Source organism: Crotalus tigris, unplaced genomic scaffold (assembly GCF_016545835.1).
Source record: "Crotalus tigris isolate CLP2741 ecotype Arizona unplaced genomic scaffold, ASM1654583v1 scf7180000017969.2108049, whole genome shotgun sequence".
In the NCBI taxonomy this organism is placed as follows: domain Eukaryota; kingdom Metazoa; phylum Chordata; class Lepidosauria; order Squamata; family Viperidae; genus Crotalus; species Crotalus tigris.
Genome location: NW_024096751.1, coordinates 1,125,875 through 1,144,557, shown reverse-complemented (window position 1 = coordinate 1,144,557; position 18,683 = coordinate 1,125,875). Strand labels below are relative to the sequence as shown.

Here is an 18,683-nt window from a genome sequence, read left to right as displayed (position 1 = left end):
TTCTGGGCTCGGCCTCCTACGGTCTTCCCCATCTAATTTCCGGCGCTCTTGGGGATTAGCTAAGGGACACTAATTAATCCCTGTCCTCTCCCCTTCCATCTTGTCACCAGGAGAATGTTTTTTAGAATAAGAGAAGGAAAAAGACTCAGAAGGGATGGGAGGCGGTGATGAACTGGCTCCATTTAACACCGCCAAAGAGATTTCCCTCTGGAAAGCAAGACGGTTAATGTTTAATGTCCTCCACTTTTTTTTTGCAATGTGTAGGTTTCCTCGCAAGGAGGTCTGGAGGCTGAGAGCGCACCGTTGCAGACGGGGAGCTTGTTAAAGAAATCGCCTCGTCTCTTTGCCCCCCCCCCCCAAGGCTCACGGGGCTTAAAACGGGCATCTCTGCTCAGCTGGCGAAAGTGGCAGATAAATTTATAAGGTGAAATCGCTGGAGACTAAATCGCTGCTAAGATGAGGAATAACAAGCAGAGGGTGGCTACTGAGCCTCATTATGCGATCCACGGCCCAATTAAACTTCAGGGAGTCTTTGCTGGCTGAGGACTTCTGGGAGTTGAAGTCCACACGTCTTAAAGTTGCCAAGGTTGAGAACCTCTGCTTTAAAGTTTGCAGCTCGATTCAAAAGACCCTGACGGTAACTTCCATCTGTGGAGCACAGTGACTCATGAAGACAGAAAAACTGAATTGCTGATCTTTCCTATGTACTTTTCTATGGTATTAAATGGTCCAATACCAGGACACTTTTACTAGAAAGCCCATTAATATTTATATATTACTTATATGTAAGAGTGTGGGTCTATACATGTGTTGTATGTAGTATGTTTAAATGTGTGTTATGTATGTGTACACTTTGAGATCAAGCAACTAAATTTCATTTTTTAATGTGTACCATTGTGCCCACAGTAAAAAATGACAATAAAGGTCTATCTATCTATCTATCTATCTATCTATCTATCTATCTATCTATCTATCTATCTATCTATCTACCTACCTACCTACCTACCTACCTACCTACCTATCTACCATTCGTATTTGTCATGCCCCTGTTATATATAGACCGCATCTTATTTCCCCAGCGATCAAGACTCCAGGACAACAGAGACACACATACAAATGTTGATAATCATAAATGTATGATATTCAGAATATATGCCATGGTGAATGTAGGTGACTGCAGCCTGACAACTGAGGTTGAAACAATAAAGCTCTTAAATAACTTTTCTGGATGTAGCACCTTGCAGAAATCCAGCACAATATATTGGGGAGGACCACGAAGGAAGGAATCATTGGAGACCTCCTGTTTTAACTGCAACCATTACCCGTTTTCCACTGTCTTGTGCTTATTTATTTGCATGATTTGCTGCGCGTGGGGGGGGGTGTTTGCAGAGGTAGGCATAATGTGATAACAAGTTTAATCGTGTTTGATTTTATTTATTTATTTTATATCCCACTTTTATTACTTTTACAAATAATTCAAGGCAGCGAACATATCCAGCCTGCCAATCTAACACACCTTCTTCCTCCTGTTTTCCCCACAGCAAGAATCCTGAGTGGCGAATTGGGCTTAGAGAGAATGGCTGGCTCCAAGTCACCCAGCTGGCTTTCGTGGCTAAGGTGGGACTTGAACTCATGGTCTCCTGCTTCCTAGTCTAGTTCTTAACTCGTAGACAATTCTGTAAAATCGACCTTGTGGGCCTTGAATGCATCTAGGTATCATCTGAACCAGCAAACACATTTCTGATCTTCGTGTATAATTATCCTATGTGAAGCATCCCGACGTTCAACCTCAATCAGAAGAATTTGTCTCCCGAGAAGACCAGAGTTCACACCTCCGCCTTTTCCAGGATAAACTTTGTTACCTGAAGGTCTTTAGCTGCTGCAGGAAAGCGGGAAAAACAAATTCCTGAGGAATCAACGAAAAGTGAAAAATAAGGTACCTGCTGAATCCCCGCTTCTCCATTTGTATTTGTATCTATGGGTAAACAGCAAAAAATCACCCCATCTAACATGCGGATTAACATCCCTTCCTGGGCGGAGGGAAAGCACGGAGTAAGAACACCTTGCCTACCATTAATCCGAAATTCAGGGGTTATAGATAACAGCTCCAGACTTCAATACCAACGCTGCCGCCGAATGAACTCGGGGATTATTCTCAGCACATTCACACAGAAATTCCGGTAGTAAAAGTGGTTGAAGAAAGAAATAAGGTGCTAAGTTTCCTACAGAATCCTTGCTGTTAAAAAGGACGGCTAAAATATCGATAAGCTTTAGCACCCTCAAATTCCACAGAACGTTTTATTTTCAACTTTCGATGCCAGCAAAATTAGAGCGGCTGCAACGCGTTTTGTGGTTTTCGATTTAACACATTCCCGCCCCCCTCCTCGCGACCCGCCGCGTCTACAACCTTCGGAGCTGGGGAGGAAATGGGGTTCTAGCAAGCCGCTTCCTCACCGGCTGCTTCCCACGGGCCCCACCGATACAGCGGACTACGCGCTGGGCAGATCCCGGCCGTTGGGATAGGAGAAACCCCGGGCGGGAGAGGCGAGCGGAAGGCAATTGCCCCGTGGTGCCCAGCGGGCCGGCTGCTGAAAGGACCCACCGCGGAGTTGGCAGGACTAACTGAGCTTTGAGGAAACCGTCCAAGGGAGTCCAGCGAGTAAGGCAACCCACTGCGTGGCCTCTCTCGGTTAAACGCCGGAGCCAAGATTCCGCTTTAGCGGGTCGTGGGAACCGCGAAAGACGCAAAAGCGGGCAGCGCCTGACTTACATTCGCCAGAAACAAGCGAAGCACCCAGTTCTGTAAAACTGCCCATCTGCCTGCCCTTCCCCCCGCCCTCCCTCCCTGGTTCGCCTGCCTGGAACGATCCACGCCTCCGTTGTCATCCCGGCCCCGGAAACGGCTCTGCCAACGACGTTTGAGCCACCCTCCCGGCGGCTCCCTTGCCTGGCGCCCCGGGTTAAAATGGCTGCGCCTCTGCCAGAAAGATGGGGAAGCGAAGCGGGAGGCCTTCCGCGGATTGCCGTACTACGACTCCCAGCATCCCTCGGAGGGACCGTGCCGAGCTCTGGGAGTTGTTGATCGGCCACATCTGGAGCACTGGAGGGTCCTCCCCTCCCCGCGCCCGTTGAAAGGAAGACCGGCTGATGCGGAAAAAGAGGCGCAGATTTGCACCCAGGGACAGTTTCTCAAATTTGCACCTCTGCATGTTATTATTAGTCTATTGGCCACTTCGATGGGCCACTGAGGACCTTCTTGCTCACCTTCCTTGCGCCGCTTCACTAGGGTTCCTATATCTGTGCTGCAAAACCTCAGATGACAGCTAGATGGCAACAAGGCTAGAGGACGCTTTAGCTCTTTGCTGCCTCCTTGTGCCCCAGTTGATCTCTGCTCCTCACATCTGCTGGCTCGTTAGGATGGTGCTGCTCAAACGAAACCCCTGAGGTGGTTATCCTTAACCCTGGGTCACAAAGTGGCCAGATCCCACAGGGTTCCTTGGATTTTGAGTTATTTGTTTATTAAATTTATATTATGTTTATTTTAATGGCAATGTTATAGTACATTTATTTCAATGGCAACATTATGATGTATGTTTTCAGGTCTGGAATATGAATCAATGTGAATTGAAGCATTTACAGTATTGTCCTTTCAATATACAATGTTCATGTTCATGGTATGATTCCAGCCAATAAAAAGAGGGTATATGAGTACCAAGCCACTATTTTCTATGGTTCTTAGTAATTTCAACTTTTTTTCTAAGCAGTATTCTGTTGTGCTAACAGTAGTAATTAATTACTGGATTCCTGGGAATCAATCAATTAGCAATCAATTGGCAATCCATCAATCTGGAGATTTAAAGATGAATAAAATGAGACTCAGAAAGGAATTGCTGTTCCTCCACGTGGCATTAAAACATAGGATAAAATCTTCAAGTCAGTCTTGACCTGTGTTGACTTTATGAATACATCCACATGTAGCTTTCTCAGCTTCCCAACATTTTGGGATCACCTAGCTTGCTGGGAGTCTCCCATTCAAATATGATCCAGGCCTACTTGCTGGACCAGTTTTCCTCAACTTTGTCCAGTTGAAGATTTGTGGACTTCAACTCCCAGAATTCTCCAGTGGCATGTTCCAGCCATTGACGCATTCGAGCAATCTGGGATAGCCCTGGACCTTCTTCAGGAGAGGAACAATCAGGGCCACCAAGACATTCCCCCTCATGAAAGGACCAGACTGTGAATCAGTCCTTATGATACAACTCTAAGAATTCAAATTATTTTCAACTATCTGCCATGTATGGACATTGCAGAGAGAACTTCCTTGCTTGGAACCTCAAACATCAATCACTGGAAAAGAACTGTTTCCAGATAGCACCATCAATAATGGAAAGAGGTTGCATTGTCTTCACTGCCTACAGTTCCAGTTTTGACTTAATATGCATCAGTATGTTCAGCTCCTCTCCTCCCAGTTTCCTCTGTAATTTTTACAATTTTTTTTTTTTTTTTTTTTTTTTTTTTTTGCATCTAGGAGCTGAGCAGTACAATTCATACTGGATTTCTCCTCGGTCTATCATTCTAGAAACAGTAGCACTATAACAGTGGTGGCGAATCTATGGCACGGGTGCCAGAGGCGGCACTCAGAGCCCTCTCTGTGGGCACGCGCACCATCGCCCCAGTCCTAGGCCTTCAGCTGGGTTTTATAACACTTTTTTGGTTTAGGCTTCTGCCGCCGTGTGCAAAAAAAAAAAAGATTCAATCAGTCAATTTCAACGAGGGGGGGAGGTCTTGCAAAGTTGGAACTGATTGATTGAACTTTTTAGTCCCACCCAGTCTGCCATTACCACTGCAGGCCACGCCCACCCAATGGGCCACGCCCACCCGGCACTCTACAATGCATAAATGGGTTTTGGGTTGCAGTTTGGGCACTCAGCTTCTAAAAGGTTCGCCATCACTGCAGTATAAGATAGGTTGGGTTAACCTAGGTGAGTGTTTCCCAATCTTAGCAACTTTAAGAATGTGAACTTCAGCTCCCAGAATTCCCCAGCCAACACTCCTTAAAGATGCTAAGATTGAGAAACATTCACCAAGAGACTTCTCCCAGACTGGGTTTCTAAAGCCCAGCCTAACACCTCTTTACCATTTTCTTAACCGATGAAATAAGGACAACTGATTTTAATTAGGTTGTCAAGTTTCCTGTTGGGTAGTATCATTGGCAGTTGTCCCCTTTATTGTTGGTTGGTCTATTCTTCCCACAATCCACAACCAGGAACTCGTTGAACAAGGATCAAGGGATACATAAGTTGGAGGTATGGCCTGCCAGTTGGGGGGAAAAATGAATTGAAAGAATTAATTGGTTTATCATTAGGGTAAGTTTGGTGACCTCCGTGTGTGGTTTGCACAATCCCTGGGCAAAGGATCAATGCCTGTGGGAGTGTACATCCCGTGCAACTGAGGGGCACCAAGTTCGTGGAAGACAAGGCATATGGAGTTTAATAAGGCTCTTTCAAATGCACAGAAAATAATGGTGGGGATTCATGGCAAAGCTGATTTCTAAAAAAAATACAGAGTGATTTGATTATTATTATTGTTGTCCTCTCCTAGCGACCACATTGAGAGATTTTCTCCGCGATTATGTGTCCTTTACCTGCTCCTCCGCTTTCAGGTGGGTGTGGGGTCTTAGCAGAAAAGGGGAAAGGTCTTCCTGGGCGGCCTCGAAGCTCAGATTTTCCCACTAAGTCTTCCGAATTGGAACCTAGAAAGCGGGGTCTGCAGCGATCTCCGGGCCACAGACTGCAACTAACGAAGAATAGCAACCGCGGCTGCATAAGCTTCTATGGCCGCTGAACACGGCCTGATTCCTGCCATTCGTTGCCTCGTTTTCTGGACTGTGTCCGCGAGTCGCACACAGTCTCCGCATAGTATTCATATATACCCTCTTTGCATTGTCTGGAACCCTACAGCGGGCGCAAACGTTGTATATGGTCACACGGCTCAATTGCTCTTGATTTCCCGAGGATTCGGGTGGGGGAGGCGAGTTACTCACAGGTCAGCCCGTTTGACTCTCGCGGGTCGTGTGAGAAGGACCTCAGCCCAAAATGACCTTGCTAATCCCCCCCCCCTTCGTCCTTCTGCCTTACGGCTGCTTCTTTCAACAGGTCATCGTCCGCCCAGCTTTTTCTGACCGCCCCAGCTGTTGCGGTCCTTGAAACACACACACACACACACAACACACACACACACGCACGCTCCTGTGCTGCCAAAGAGTAACGGGCTGGGAAGAAACTTTTCCTGCCCGCTTAGCGGAGACAGCAAATCGGCCAGGTGCCGCTTTCGTTCTGTCTGACCACGGTCGGACTTGTCAGCCGCTCATACTCCCTCCAGCTGCTGCAACCGCGGGGCTTTCCAAAGCAAAAGCCGCTTCCGTGATGGCACGGCCGGGCCAGTCGGAGCGAGAAGCGGTGCCTCAAAGGCCGAAGAAGAGAGCCAACTCGCTGCAGCTTCTCGCGCAGAGCTAACTTTTGCAGGCGAGTTCTGCTTTGCTCGGAAACCTCGCCCGGCCCAACGGTCGGTCGATCGATCGACCGATCGGCGCCTTTAGCTTCCAGACTTCGGAAGACAGAGCAGGGCGCGCTGCAAAAGGAGCTTTTTTTCCCCGCAGGAAACTGAGCTGGCCAGGCCCGAAGAAGGGAGAGAAACCCCGGAAAGGCTGCACTTTTAGGGAGGTGAGCTGAGCCTCGTTGGAATCGGTGGCTCTTTCTCCCGAGTTAGCGTGGCCAGGTTGTCCCGGATAAGAAGCAGGGCGAGCCAAGCACTTCTCCACCGAGTCCGGCCCTTGGTGGGTCCTTTTTCCTTCGCGCCCCTTCCCCTTTCACCCTTGGAAGCTTGCCTCGGTCTTTGCTGCCCTTCCAGATGAACCTCGCCCCCCCCCGCGCTCAAAATGCAGCGCGTGGGTGGGGTGTGCCGAAGCCCCGGCCGCTTGCCAGAAAGCACGACCACCTGCGTTAGCCCAAAGGACCCCTGCCCCGCTCAGTTGATGGGACTCCTCGAAGGGAAGAGGAAAGAGGCGAGTCAAACACCTCGCCCAGCATTTATATGTTCATAACACAAGCTCTCTCCTTCCTCTTGCTACCCCCTCCCCACCCGAGCCTCTGGAGGAAACGGGGAGTAGAGGTGCGTTTGTAAAATGACCCACGCAAACCTTTCCTCGATCCTTGCACACTTCCCTTTGTTGAATCCTAAAGCACGCCCGGGATGTTAGGCTCAGCTATGATCTACCCGGGCTCCATTTGGTCCAAACAAGGTTCTGGAGCGGGAAGGGAACAATTTTGAACTGAGCCTCTCCCCCCCCCAGGGCAGCCTCTAGAAAACCACCCTTCGTGCATTCACATCAGGTTCTCCTCTGTTAATGTCCATTTTAATGATCCGAGGTGTTTTCACCATTGCAAAAATATAGGAAAGGCTGAGCAGTTTGTCCCTGATCCCTCTTGACAATTTAGTCTTTTATTACATGAGAGTTGAACTGAACTTTCTCTTTTTTCACAAGTAGTTGGGCGCTAGCTAAATGTAGAAGCCTTTATTTAGGTTTTCTCTCACAGACCTGCCGTCCAACAAAGTTTCCAATCCTTTCGCGTTTCACCCCAAAGTAACCGGCCCCCAAGCTTTGGGAATGGAGCAGGAAGCCCTTTCTCTTGGGCAGGGCCAGACGGTGCCAGCGTTGACAGGTGTGAGCCGCGGCCAATGAGCTGCTCCAGAGCCCAGTTCAGGCCACCAATCCGGTCCGTCCTCCCGGCAGGCCAATAGGATCCTCGCCTGAACCTTGAAGGCTGCTGAATGCGCAGCTGAGGTGTCTCAGTGGCTCGCGGGGCGGTCAAGAGCGGCTGTCGCGTATCACGGCCAGCCGCGGGTTTCTTCGGCTGGGAAACGCAGAGCTGGCGCGCTCTTTGTATGAGGAGCGTCAGGGCTGCGGGAGCGGCCGTCGGATCTTCGCCCTCTGGGCTGTCGAGACGCGTGTAGCGATGATCGCCCGCCCCTTCTGAGCCGGGGAAGCGCCCGGTGTGAGTCTGGGGTCGATGGAGAAGTCCAAGAATTTCCGTATCGACGCGCTGCTGGCGGTGGATTCTCCGAAGCCGGCGGCAGCCTCGACGGCTCAGACGTCTCCGTTGGCCTTGGTCACCTCTCTGTCCGGAGGGCCTGGCAACTCCAGCAGTAGCTCCAGCTCCAGCTGCAGCCCGCCCTCCTCGGCCGAGGGTCACACGAGCGCATCATCCGAGCGCCTGCGGACCGAGAGCCCATCGCCGCCCCGCATCCTGGGCGCGCACTGCGGCTTGGTGCCCAAGCCGGGCTTCCTGACGGGTGGCGGCGCCGCTGGTGGTCCCCATCAGCACCCGCACGCCCACCCCCACGCCGCGCTGGGGCTTCAAGGCAGCGCGGCGTTGCACCCCCAGACGGCCCTTTACGGGCACCCCATGTACGGGTATCCGGCGGCGGCGGCCGCCTTGGCCTCGCAGCACACTGCCCTCTCCTATTCCTACTCCCAGGTGCAGCCTTCGCACCCGGCTGCCGACCCTCTCAAGCTCGGCGCCGGCACCTTCCAGTTGGACCAGTGGCTGCGGGCCTCCACCGCCGGGATGATCTTGCCCAAAATGCCCGACTTTAACTGTGAGTATGGCGTGAGGACTCCGCCGAACACCAGCGCTGGCCAGCGCTGTGTGGCTCGGCGGGCTTCCCCGGGCGGCTGGGGGAGTGAGACTGCTGGGAATTGTAGTCTTCCCAACGGATTTGGGGACCCAAGCTGGGAAAGGCTGCAGAATGGAGCCTCCTGGCCTGGGCTATACCTGGCTTCTGGATAAGGAAGGGGGGGGGGGATTTCCCAGAATCTGGAGAAAAGAAAAAAAAAAAAGATCCCAAGCTCGCGCTTCATGCCAAGGCAGTCCTTGGGCGCTCTAACCCTCGCTTGGGAATGCTGGGTGCCTTGCGCGTGTTGGGTGTGCGCGCGGGAGGGACATTTTTGCCTGCGCGCGTCCATCAGTTCCTCTACTGAGCAGCCCAGAGCTGCAGACCTAGAGCTCCTGGGGCTTGCCTCCCTCCTGCCTCTCCCACGCCCGCCAGAGCTCTCTACCGGTTCGTTCGCAGGGCGAGATGGAGGTGGGCGAGTCACCCCTCGCTCGCACCCCCCCGCGCCGAGCTACCTTCAGTTGTTTGCCTTCCACGTGGGCTCGGCTGCCTCTTTCATCCTTGTGAAGGGAGACGTAGTCCCCGGCCTGGGAGGGGCACGGATTGGGGCGGCCGGGAACGATGTGGGTTGTGCTGGCCTTAAGAGCCGGTCAACAGTTGGGCGGTCGGCTCGGTGAGGCTCCGGATCAAGGCGGAAAGGCAAATCTGCCCCCTAACAGCTGCTTGTACAGTAAGGAGCAAAGGGTCTGTGGAGAGGGAGGGAATTTTGTTTGCTTCTCCCACCCCCCCCCCCACCCCGCAGGAAGCAAAGGAGGGGGAGAGAGGATTTAGTTAGCATCGGGGTTTTAATCTCTTGACTAGGCACCTTCGAGAAGATTGTTACCCATACGACATTTGCAGCCACTACCCTGGTGTTCAACCGAGTTCTCTTCGGTGTGCAGTCTGTGGAACCGGAGATACATCGGAGCGCTGCACTTGGGCTGGATTCGGAAAGGCGGATTTCTGTAGTAAACGTTGGCAGCCCAGGTTTAAATCAGTCAATTACAGATTTTTTTTCCCTTAAAAAAAAATAAACCAAGATAACACCTATTAGTTTCACAATAAATTTTCCTCTAGACTGGATTGTATATACAACTAGGTCGGAGTGAGGCCTTATTTGCTTTCCTTGATATCTCTGTAAAGTAACAGTAAATATGGTTTTCTCAAGGAGCTTCCTTACTGACGTATTTTAATTGTGCTGAAAAATTCCCAGCAGGTAAGGATGATGTCCTGCCCAGATTGTCCCTATTTTATAAATGGGACCTTTTGGGAGACGGGGGGGTGGGGGGTATCGAAGGAGATAGCAAATTTCCTACCCACCTGACCCAGAGCTGCGTGAAAATCTTGGAAGCATTCAAGATAATGTTTCAAATATCGTAAGTGTAGAAATGTTTCTTCTAAATAAATCTAAATTTCAGAGTCTTTAAAAAAAAAAAAGCCGGTTAGCAAGAGGCAGGGATGTTAATAAAGGACCAGTTCTTTTCAGCCCGAATTCAGTGATTGCTGAAATCTATTTTGAATCAAATCGGTGAGCCCAAATCTATTTTGAACCAAATCGGTGAGCTTCGATCGCACTTAGATAAACAGTGTTTTAAAACTGCCCCCCCTCCCTCCGTTCTTGTTTTAAGGTAGGATGTGCAGAGTAATAAAAACGGGCTTACATTCCATAAAGGTTGGCAGACCCTCCCAAACAACCCAAATTAAATTTCGGAAAGCATCTGAATGAACTTAGACTGGTATCAATGTAACCTGAGATTCAAATCTTAGTAGTTCCCACGGGCGAATCCTCCATTTTCAAGAATGAATATATATATATATATATATATATATATATATATATATATATATATATATATATATATATATATATATATATATATATATATATTAGCTTTGTCGACCCTCGTCACAATTATGCCAATGAATCTCCGGAGGGATTGTGGCAACTCAGTGGCATTTTCATGTCAAACCGTCCTCCGGGGTCTTATAATGAAGGAGGCCCCAAGGCGGCGAGGGTCGCTTGAGCGCCGCGGAATTCCCTGCTTCGTTCCCTGGAAAAAGCAGGGAGCGGCGAGCCGAAAGGGCCCAATCCCGCCTTGCCTTGGCAGGCTTGGCTCGGGTCTTTCCCCAAAGGGTCTTTCCCCCCCCCCGCTATGAATTAATTGAAAACTAGCTCCGATTTTCCCCGCCAGCTCTCCAGCTCCCTTCGCCTCGGACGACAGGGATGCTCGCCTCGGAACACGCGTTCAGCCCAGGCTCTGAGAAGAGAGTCACATTTCCTGCTCGCGAGGAAGCCGAGAAAGGACGGAGCTCGGGAGAGGCGGGTGCGCTCCTGCAGCCTTCACTCGCTCTCCAAAGAGAGGACCGGGGCGGTGGCGAGGTTGGAAGGGGGGCTGCGGGCGGGGCAGTGGCCGAGAGGGCGCTGCAAGCGGAGAGAACTGCCTAAAGAGGCGGGTCTGGGAAATTCGCTCCCCTCCTTGCGTGAGGGAGGGGGCACTTACATTTTGTTGACTGCTTCCCTTGCTATGGGAGCCGGGGGGGGGCACTTAGCCTTTATTTTTTATTTTATTTTATTTTATTGTCAGAAGGGAAAAGAGCCCGGAATGCTGGCGGGGAATTTGGAGTTGCTTTTGAATTACACCATCCTGATTCAGGGCGAACAATTTGATTTAATGATTTGGGGCGCCCTAGCAATGCAGGGCTCGAGGTTCTTTTTCTACAGCTTCCAACTTGGATCCGCATCTCCGAAACCCCATTTAGGAAAGAAAAAAAAAAGTTCGGTTTCCTTCTTTCGAATCTAGGCAAGCAGGAAGCTTTTTGATCCACCTAAAGAGGGTCTCCATCCTAAATCCTATTAGGGATCCGTAGGGTTTGCAGTAATCTTCTCTCTTGGGTGAGCACGACATCAAGTCTGCAGGGGTCCAGGCAACGCCTAAATGGCGGCGAAGAGAGGCGAAAGCCCCCCCTTTCTTTCCTTCTAGCGAGGGTCCAGATTTTGGTTTCCTCCCCTTCTAGCCCAGCCCGGTTTCGCCTCCTCGGCTGGAGGACAAGGCAGTCCCGCGCCCCTTCCGCGCGAGGCCGTTCCCACAGGGAGCGTGTGGGGCTGAGGCTTTGCTAGTGCGGCCTCACTGGACAGTCCCAGACCCTGGCGCTCCTTGGCGAAGGGTTGGTCTGGAGACAAACGGAGATCTCCATTTATGTGTGGTGCTGGGGAGTGTCCTTCTCAAGTAGGAAAAAAGTTTACCAGATTGAGTTAAGCCTCTTTCCCACCTACTTTTCCAGTTTTTTAAACGGGACACGAATTTGGTGGAACTCGCATGAGCCGGGGTAGTGAGAAGAGGAAGTCGTTAAGGATGCACAGCGTCGGGATAGGCAGCCGGCAGGCAAGGCAGGCCACCGCGTGAGCCCGACGCCTCGCTAGCTTCCACACCTCTCCTTTGCCTTGGTTTACTAGCAGCGCCTTCAGTGCCCCGAGCTTGACGAGGCCACAAAAGCGAAGCCGCTGCCCCGAGGACGGTACAATCCAAAATATGACAAAGGGACGGTCAGGGCGAAGAAAACACGTCCTCTTAACTTCGTTTAGGATTAGGACAACCTTAAAGAACCCCGAATTGCACAGAATAGGTTTTCTCCCAGCTGGCTTTTTTTCCATCCAACACGGCTCCTCCGTTATTTCCCTGCCGCCGCCGCCGCCGCCGCCGCAGAAGTGGGGATGCAGCGCCCTCTAACGGCGCAGCGCTTCACCGCCTGCCGAGACTCACGCCCCCTTTTCGTTTCTGATCCTCTCCCGCAGCCCAAGCTCAGTCCAACCTGCTGGGCAAATGCCGGCGGCCCCGCACCGCGTTCACCAGCCAGCAGCTGCTGGAGTTGGAGCACCAGTTCAAGCTCAACAAGTACCTGTCCCGGCCGAAGCGCTTCGAGGTGGCTACGTCACTCATGCTCACCGAGACGCAGGTGGGTGTGGGTGCCTCGGACTACGGGGGGGGGGGTGAAGTAGCTCAGCAGCCTTGGCGTGATGGGAGCGCTCCTTCTCAGCCAGAAGTGTGAACCTATCCTCAGGGCTGTGTGAGAGGTGGTGGTCCACTGAGTACCCCCCCCCAACCTTTCAGCATATGAAATGAGAAAGGCGACCGTGCTTCTCATTCATAACAATCAAACAATTTCATTAAAATAAAACCCTAAAAGACATCGGAGTTCCTTCATAGATTCCTGGTTGCTGGTTCATTGGTTTCAATAGTCAAAATAAAAACAGTGGAGAAAACCAATGTATTAATGTTGAAATTGGGCGAAGCTACGGTATGAAGAGGGTGCTTAAACAGAAACAATGGCCTGAGATCACAGGGACTTTGGTTTACACAAGTTTTGTGTGTGTAGCGAAAAGAGCACAGGATGAATCTGAAGAGTGACATAAAATGGATTAACTGAAAACTTCTTTACTTTGCCTTATTCAAGGCAGTTTTCAAAATACTGTGGGCTTTGATGGCTAACTTCAAACTAGAGCAGGGGTGGGGAACCTTGGCTCTTTTATGACTCGTGGACTTCAACTCCGAGAATTTCTGAGCCAGCATAGTTGGCTCAGGAATTCTGGGAGTTGAAGTCCACGAGTCATAAAAGAGCCAAGGTTCCCCACCCCTGAACTAGAGGGTACCAATGGGGAAGGCAGCTTTAAGCAACAACTCTCATCCCACTCAGCGTAAGCAGATACAGGCTACAGCATAAAAATCCCACCAGAAGGCATGTTTGTGAGATGGTTATCAGACTGACATCATGGCAGGAAGAATCTGGACGCAAACCTTTCCTTCCAAGTTCATCAGGACAATCTACCATGTTTCCCCGAAATTAAGACCTCGTCTTATATTTATTTTGCCTCCAAAAGAGGCACTAGGTTTTAATTTCGGAGAATGTCTTACCATAGGACCATCACAACCAGGCCTCCCACACCCGACATCTGTCATGCCACTGCCTGACTTCTTCTGCGGCCGCTTGCTGCCACTTGCAGCCAGACGCCATGTGGTGCATTGCGCCATTTCTGCTTCTCCTGGCAGGACATTGCGTGACTCTTCGGGCTGTTTCCGTAGCGGAAACAGCCCAACGCACCACGTGGCCTCCTGCTACAAGCAACAGAAATGGCCCAAAGCCCCCAAACAACAGAAGTGGCCCAAAGCGCCATGTGGTGTCTTGCCAGAAGGAGCGGCAACAGCACAATACGCCACATTGTGTCAGGCCACAAGTGGTGGCAAGTAGCCGCAGAAGAAGTCAAGTAATAGCTCAAGAGGTGTCGGGGTATGGGAGGCCTGGCTGTGGTGATCCTACTGGTAAGGTAATTGGGTGAGGGGCGTATGGGGCAGCTTCACCCACCTACCTCCGCCCTAGCTTGATTTTTAGGGGTGCGCATCACCCCAAAATTAGGGCTTAATTTTGGAGTAGGGCTTATATTAGACCCATCCCCCCAAATCAAGCTAGGGCTTACTATCAGGCTGGGTCTAACTTTTGGGGAAACATGGTACTTTGTTCCACACCAGGGGTCTTCAAACTTGGCCCTTTTATGACTTGTGGACTTTAACTCCCAGAATTCCTCAGCCAGCGGGCCTGGCTGAGGAATTCTGGGAGTTGAACTCCACAAGTCATAAAAGGGCCAAGTTTGAAGACCCCTGTTCCACACCATAGCTTAAGCTTTGCTCACTGCGTTGTTTTGGCCATTTATTTTTAAAGAACATAAGACTCTTTCACTTGCCTAGTTCCATTGTTTCCTTCTCCTTTGCAAACTTTCCAGAAGCTGAAATCTCATTTCTGGTTCTGGGATTTTCGAATGGTATGTAAACATTATTGCCAATCTCTGATTAATCAAATGGGCCTGAATTTAGCTTTCTTGCTGGGCAATCTTTCCACAACTGATTTCTTTAAATATTCACACCCAATTTCCCTCTTTCTGCTTCCCACCATAATATCCATTCTAAACAAAGGTAAGCAAACAGAAAACAACTAAGGAGAAACAAAACGGAGAGGAAGGAAAATAGACAGGACCCACATTGGATTGCTGTGTGCATTTAAAAAAAAAGAAAAGGGGAACACAAGTGTAACATTTCAGTTCTGGAGTAAAGCGAAGTCTAAACAGAAGGAAGAAAAGGTGAAGTATTTGATTTAGGTTCTGGAGAATCAGTTGCTTAAATTTAACAAGTCTGATAGAGGACACACAAACATAAACACCTGAATACAGGAGAAACTTCATATCTGCTTTATAAGGGGGGTCTGACTGCCCTGCCATGTGATTTACAAACTTTAGAGCAGGAAACTCTATATCTCAGGATATATCTACCACATTCTATCAGTTACAGCCAGCATCACAACTGGCAGTGACTCCAGTCACCGGTTTTAGCATTGACAAAACTGGGCTCACAAATTTCAGTAAACCATCCTACAACCTAGCACAGTGGTTCTCAACCTTTTTAATGCCGCGACCCCCAACCGGTCGTAAGTCGAGGACTACCCAACCGGTCATAAGTTGAGGACTACCCAACCGGTCGTAAGTCGAGGACTACCCAACCGGTCGTAAGTCGAGGACTACCCAACTGGTCGTAAGTCGAGGACTTTCCCTGCCCGAGAGCGCCGCGCATGCGTGGTGCCGCCCCCTGCGCCGGCCAAGGCGTAGCTGGCAAGCGGCAGAGACGGCACAGGCTGACCACTGGCTGGGCCACCAGCTGGCCCAGCCCAAGGGAGGTGAGGCACCCGCCGGGCCCCACGTGCGCCAGCAACCCTCCCTGCGCCCGCCGGCCTCCCACCTCCCACCCCTGGCCCTCTTTTACTTACATTTTTAGTAGTTGCTCAGTAGGGAGGGGTGGAAGCTTCCAGACAGCTCACCTTTGCTGCAGACAACTTGCAGCACCATTTGCAGAATGGGACTTTTGGCGGGCTCAGCAGGGCAGAGACAGCCTGGACAATTCCTATTGGCTTTTGAAAGCCAATAGAATTAGACTCTATTCAAAAAAGTCTATTCTACTGGCTTTCAAAAACCAATAGAATAAAACGGAGTAGCACAGCTAAGGAAAAGGGAAAAAAAATGGCGGACTGCATTGTTTGGCGACCCCTGTGAAATGGTCGTTCGACCCCAAATGGGGTTGCAACCCACAGGCTGAGAACCGCTGACCTAACAGGATGTGAGAACTGACGCATTGTCCTTTCTAAATCATGTTGTAGCTAGTTCAACTGAAGAGAAGAAGCTCAGGGCTGAAGTGTGGAATTCTTGCTGTTTTTTTGAGCTTGGTTGTTTGGAGACATTTCATTATCCAACTTGGTAATATCATCATCAACCAACCAGCTCAAAGAGCACCAAGGACTCCACAGTTATTAGTTAGTGTAAATCAAGTAATAATACCTTGAAACCCAAGTGAAAACAACCATGGTTTAGGGCAGGGGTAGGCAACCTTGGCTCTTTTATGACTCGTGGACTTCAACTCCCAGAATTCCTGAGCCAGCTATGCTGAGGGCAAAGGGAGAGGTTCCCAAGCTGAGCCATGCTGGCTCAGGAATTCTGGGAGTTGAAGTTCACGAGTCATAAAAGAGCCAAGGTTGCCTACCTCTGGTTTAGGGCAAGGCATGAGCCCAGAGACAATCCCATTCAAAGCGTGGCATTCAATTAGTCTTGGTCTGATTCATTTCCTTTTGAAATGGTATCCCTGATCAAGTTCTGATTGCAAATCTAGAACTGGTTCATCCAGCACGCAGAATAGCTGCACCAATGTCAAAGTGATGATACACATGTGATAATGTCATAAGGTAAATGCTGCTTTGATGTATGTTCACTTTGAATGCAAGTATTGTGCCCAAACCACAGTAGCCCCATAGTGAGGTAGGAGGCAAATACATTTAACCAATAAATAATGAAATAAAATATCGTTCCATTCCTGGTGGATTCATGTGATGCCAGCCTAAACCAAACCACCAGGATATTAGATCCCAGCCACTCTGGTTTGACTCACTCAACCACGGTGGAAGAAACCATGTCTTTAATGGTGTATGAGCCCAGTCTGCTTCCCCTCCTTTCTGTAGGTGAAGATCTGGTTTCAGAACCGACGTATGAAATGGAAACGGAGCAAGAAGGCCAAAGAGCAGGCAGTCCAAGAAGCTGAGAAACAGAAGGGTGGAAATGCTGAGCAGGACAAGGGGGCAGAGGAGGGGCAGCTGCTGTCAGGGGGGGCTGAAAAGAGCAATGGGAGCCGCCGCCTGCGGGGACTCAGAGACAATGAGCCAGAAGAAGAAGAGGAGGAAGAAGAAGAAGAAGAGGAGGAGGAGGAAGAGGAGGAGGAGGAAGAAGAAGAAGAGCAACATTCTGGACATTGCTGCCCCTACACTTCTCCTGACTGTTCTGATAAGGATGACGGTGGGAAGCAGCCCCAAAGCAGACATGGGGGGGCCAACCCACAGCTGCCCCAGGCTCAAATTCCTTAAACATGGAGGGGGGGGGCTTGCCACCCTGGCTGCTCTCTTTCTGCCTTGGATTCCAGGAAGAGCCAGTCCCTTTGAGGCTCTTGGTCCTTGCTGCCAAACAACCTTTTAGTGCTGCCCCTCTAGGGATTTCAGCTTCCCAAATTCCTAGCCATGCTGGCTGGGAATGATAGGGCTTGTAGTCCAGTGCATTTGGAGAGCACCAGCCCAGGGAAGGCACCTCTAAACTTAGCAGTAGTTCAGATGTTTTTTTCAGTTGTGCACTGATTCCCAAGTAGCTATCTAACTAACCTTTCCAAAATTCTGGCCCACAATCTGTCCCAGGACAATTAACTTCTCTCACATTAAAGATTATTATATGGGTGATTGTTAGGATGAATGCTGGGGGTTCCTTTGATAGAACTTATCTGTGACTTAGGGCATCCTCCATCTCAACATCTCATTTGGTTAGCCCTCCAACATCCTTTTGGTGTCTTTTAATGGGCACCGAAGGTACGTCATTTTTCAACGACTGATGGGAAGATTAAGGTGCCAGTTCTGTTATGTATAACCTGATGTAACTTCAGACTTCTCACTAACCTTTCAGCTTGCCAGCCACTGCCAAGGGTCATAAAAATTTAAAGACCTGGTCTTTACAAATGCCACTGCTATCCTCTCCCCTCTGTTCCAAGGCTTCTTTTTCTCTCTTCCACTTTCATCCTATCAATAATGGTGACATAAAGCATCATTCAAAGACTGAATCACAAGGTCAGAAAATGGCACTTGAAACTTATTTTCCCTCCTGAGGTTTGGTGTTCTTCAACTGCTATGAGAATGTTGTTATTTATTCTACAACAAGCAAGCTAAGAATTTACACAATGATGGTTGGAACCACTCAGAATCTTAGGAGGGCTTTATGGTCTTTATTTTTATATAGTGTATTTATATAAAAAATAACCTCTGCTTATGCATGCTAAGTTATTAATCTCCCACTGTCTTCACTACATGTAAAATAAACAGTTTTATACATAACCTATGAAGGTTTACTAATTTGTTTCTGTCTTTTCCAGCAAGGTAGATCATTAAGTTGGCCAACTTCTTTCCATAACTCCATAAAAAGGAAGAATTTGGAGGATAAATATTTCTTGTTTCACTTTTGGAGAGGGGAAAGAAACTGTGCTGAGAAAAATATCAGGTCTACTTGCCCAGTAAGATGTAGTATGAACACCCAATCACCTTCCATTGATCTGACAATAAAATACATTTGGAGTTGAACCAAATTGAGAAGGCTTTTTATCCCTCAAAAACATAAGTCAGAGAAATGGCCAGAAACAAATGTGATTATTGAAGAAGAAAAGCATGGTGGGCAACTTCAAGAAGATACGGAGTTTATTTATTTTATTACATTTATTATGACTGCCCATTCCAAAAAAATATACTGGCAACTCAGAGTCCTCCAGAATACAGATAGTAGTTCTATTTTGACTTTTTTGTGTCCGTTCCTCTCTTCCTTGACTTGAAGGAAGCAGCTGAACTGTTAGTGACCAAGA

The 18,683-nt window shown here is 49.4% G+C and overlaps 1 protein-coding gene across 3 annotated transcripts; it reads left to right on the top strand.

Annotated features, from left to right (window-relative positions):
• The first annotated feature begins 7,866 nt into the window (after nucleotides 1-7,866).
• On the top strand, nucleotides 7,867-18,464 carry MNX1 (motor neuron and pancreas homeobox 1). 3 transcript variants are annotated; one of them, XM_039345673.1, is made up of 6 exons: nucleotides 7,867-8,658; nucleotides 9,535-9,699; nucleotides 10,905-11,036; nucleotides 12,506-12,666; nucleotides 14,486-14,524; nucleotides 16,759-18,464. In XM_039345673.1, the coding sequence occupies exons 1-6, from the start codon at nucleotides 8,070-8,072 to the stop codon at nucleotides 17,155-17,157; spliced, it is 1,485 nt and encodes a 494-aa protein (XP_039201607.1). In that variant the 5' UTR covers nucleotides 7,867-8,069; the 3' UTR covers nucleotides 17,158-18,464. The 3 variants fall into 3 exon arrangements, with proteins under 3 accessions (XP_039201607.1, XP_039201608.1, XP_039201609.1); XM_039345674.1 differs by lacking the exon at nucleotides 14,486-14,524; XM_039345675.1 differs by lacking the exons at nucleotides 9,535-9,699; nucleotides 10,905-11,036.
• The last annotated feature ends 219 nt before the right edge of the window (nucleotides 18,465-18,683 follow it).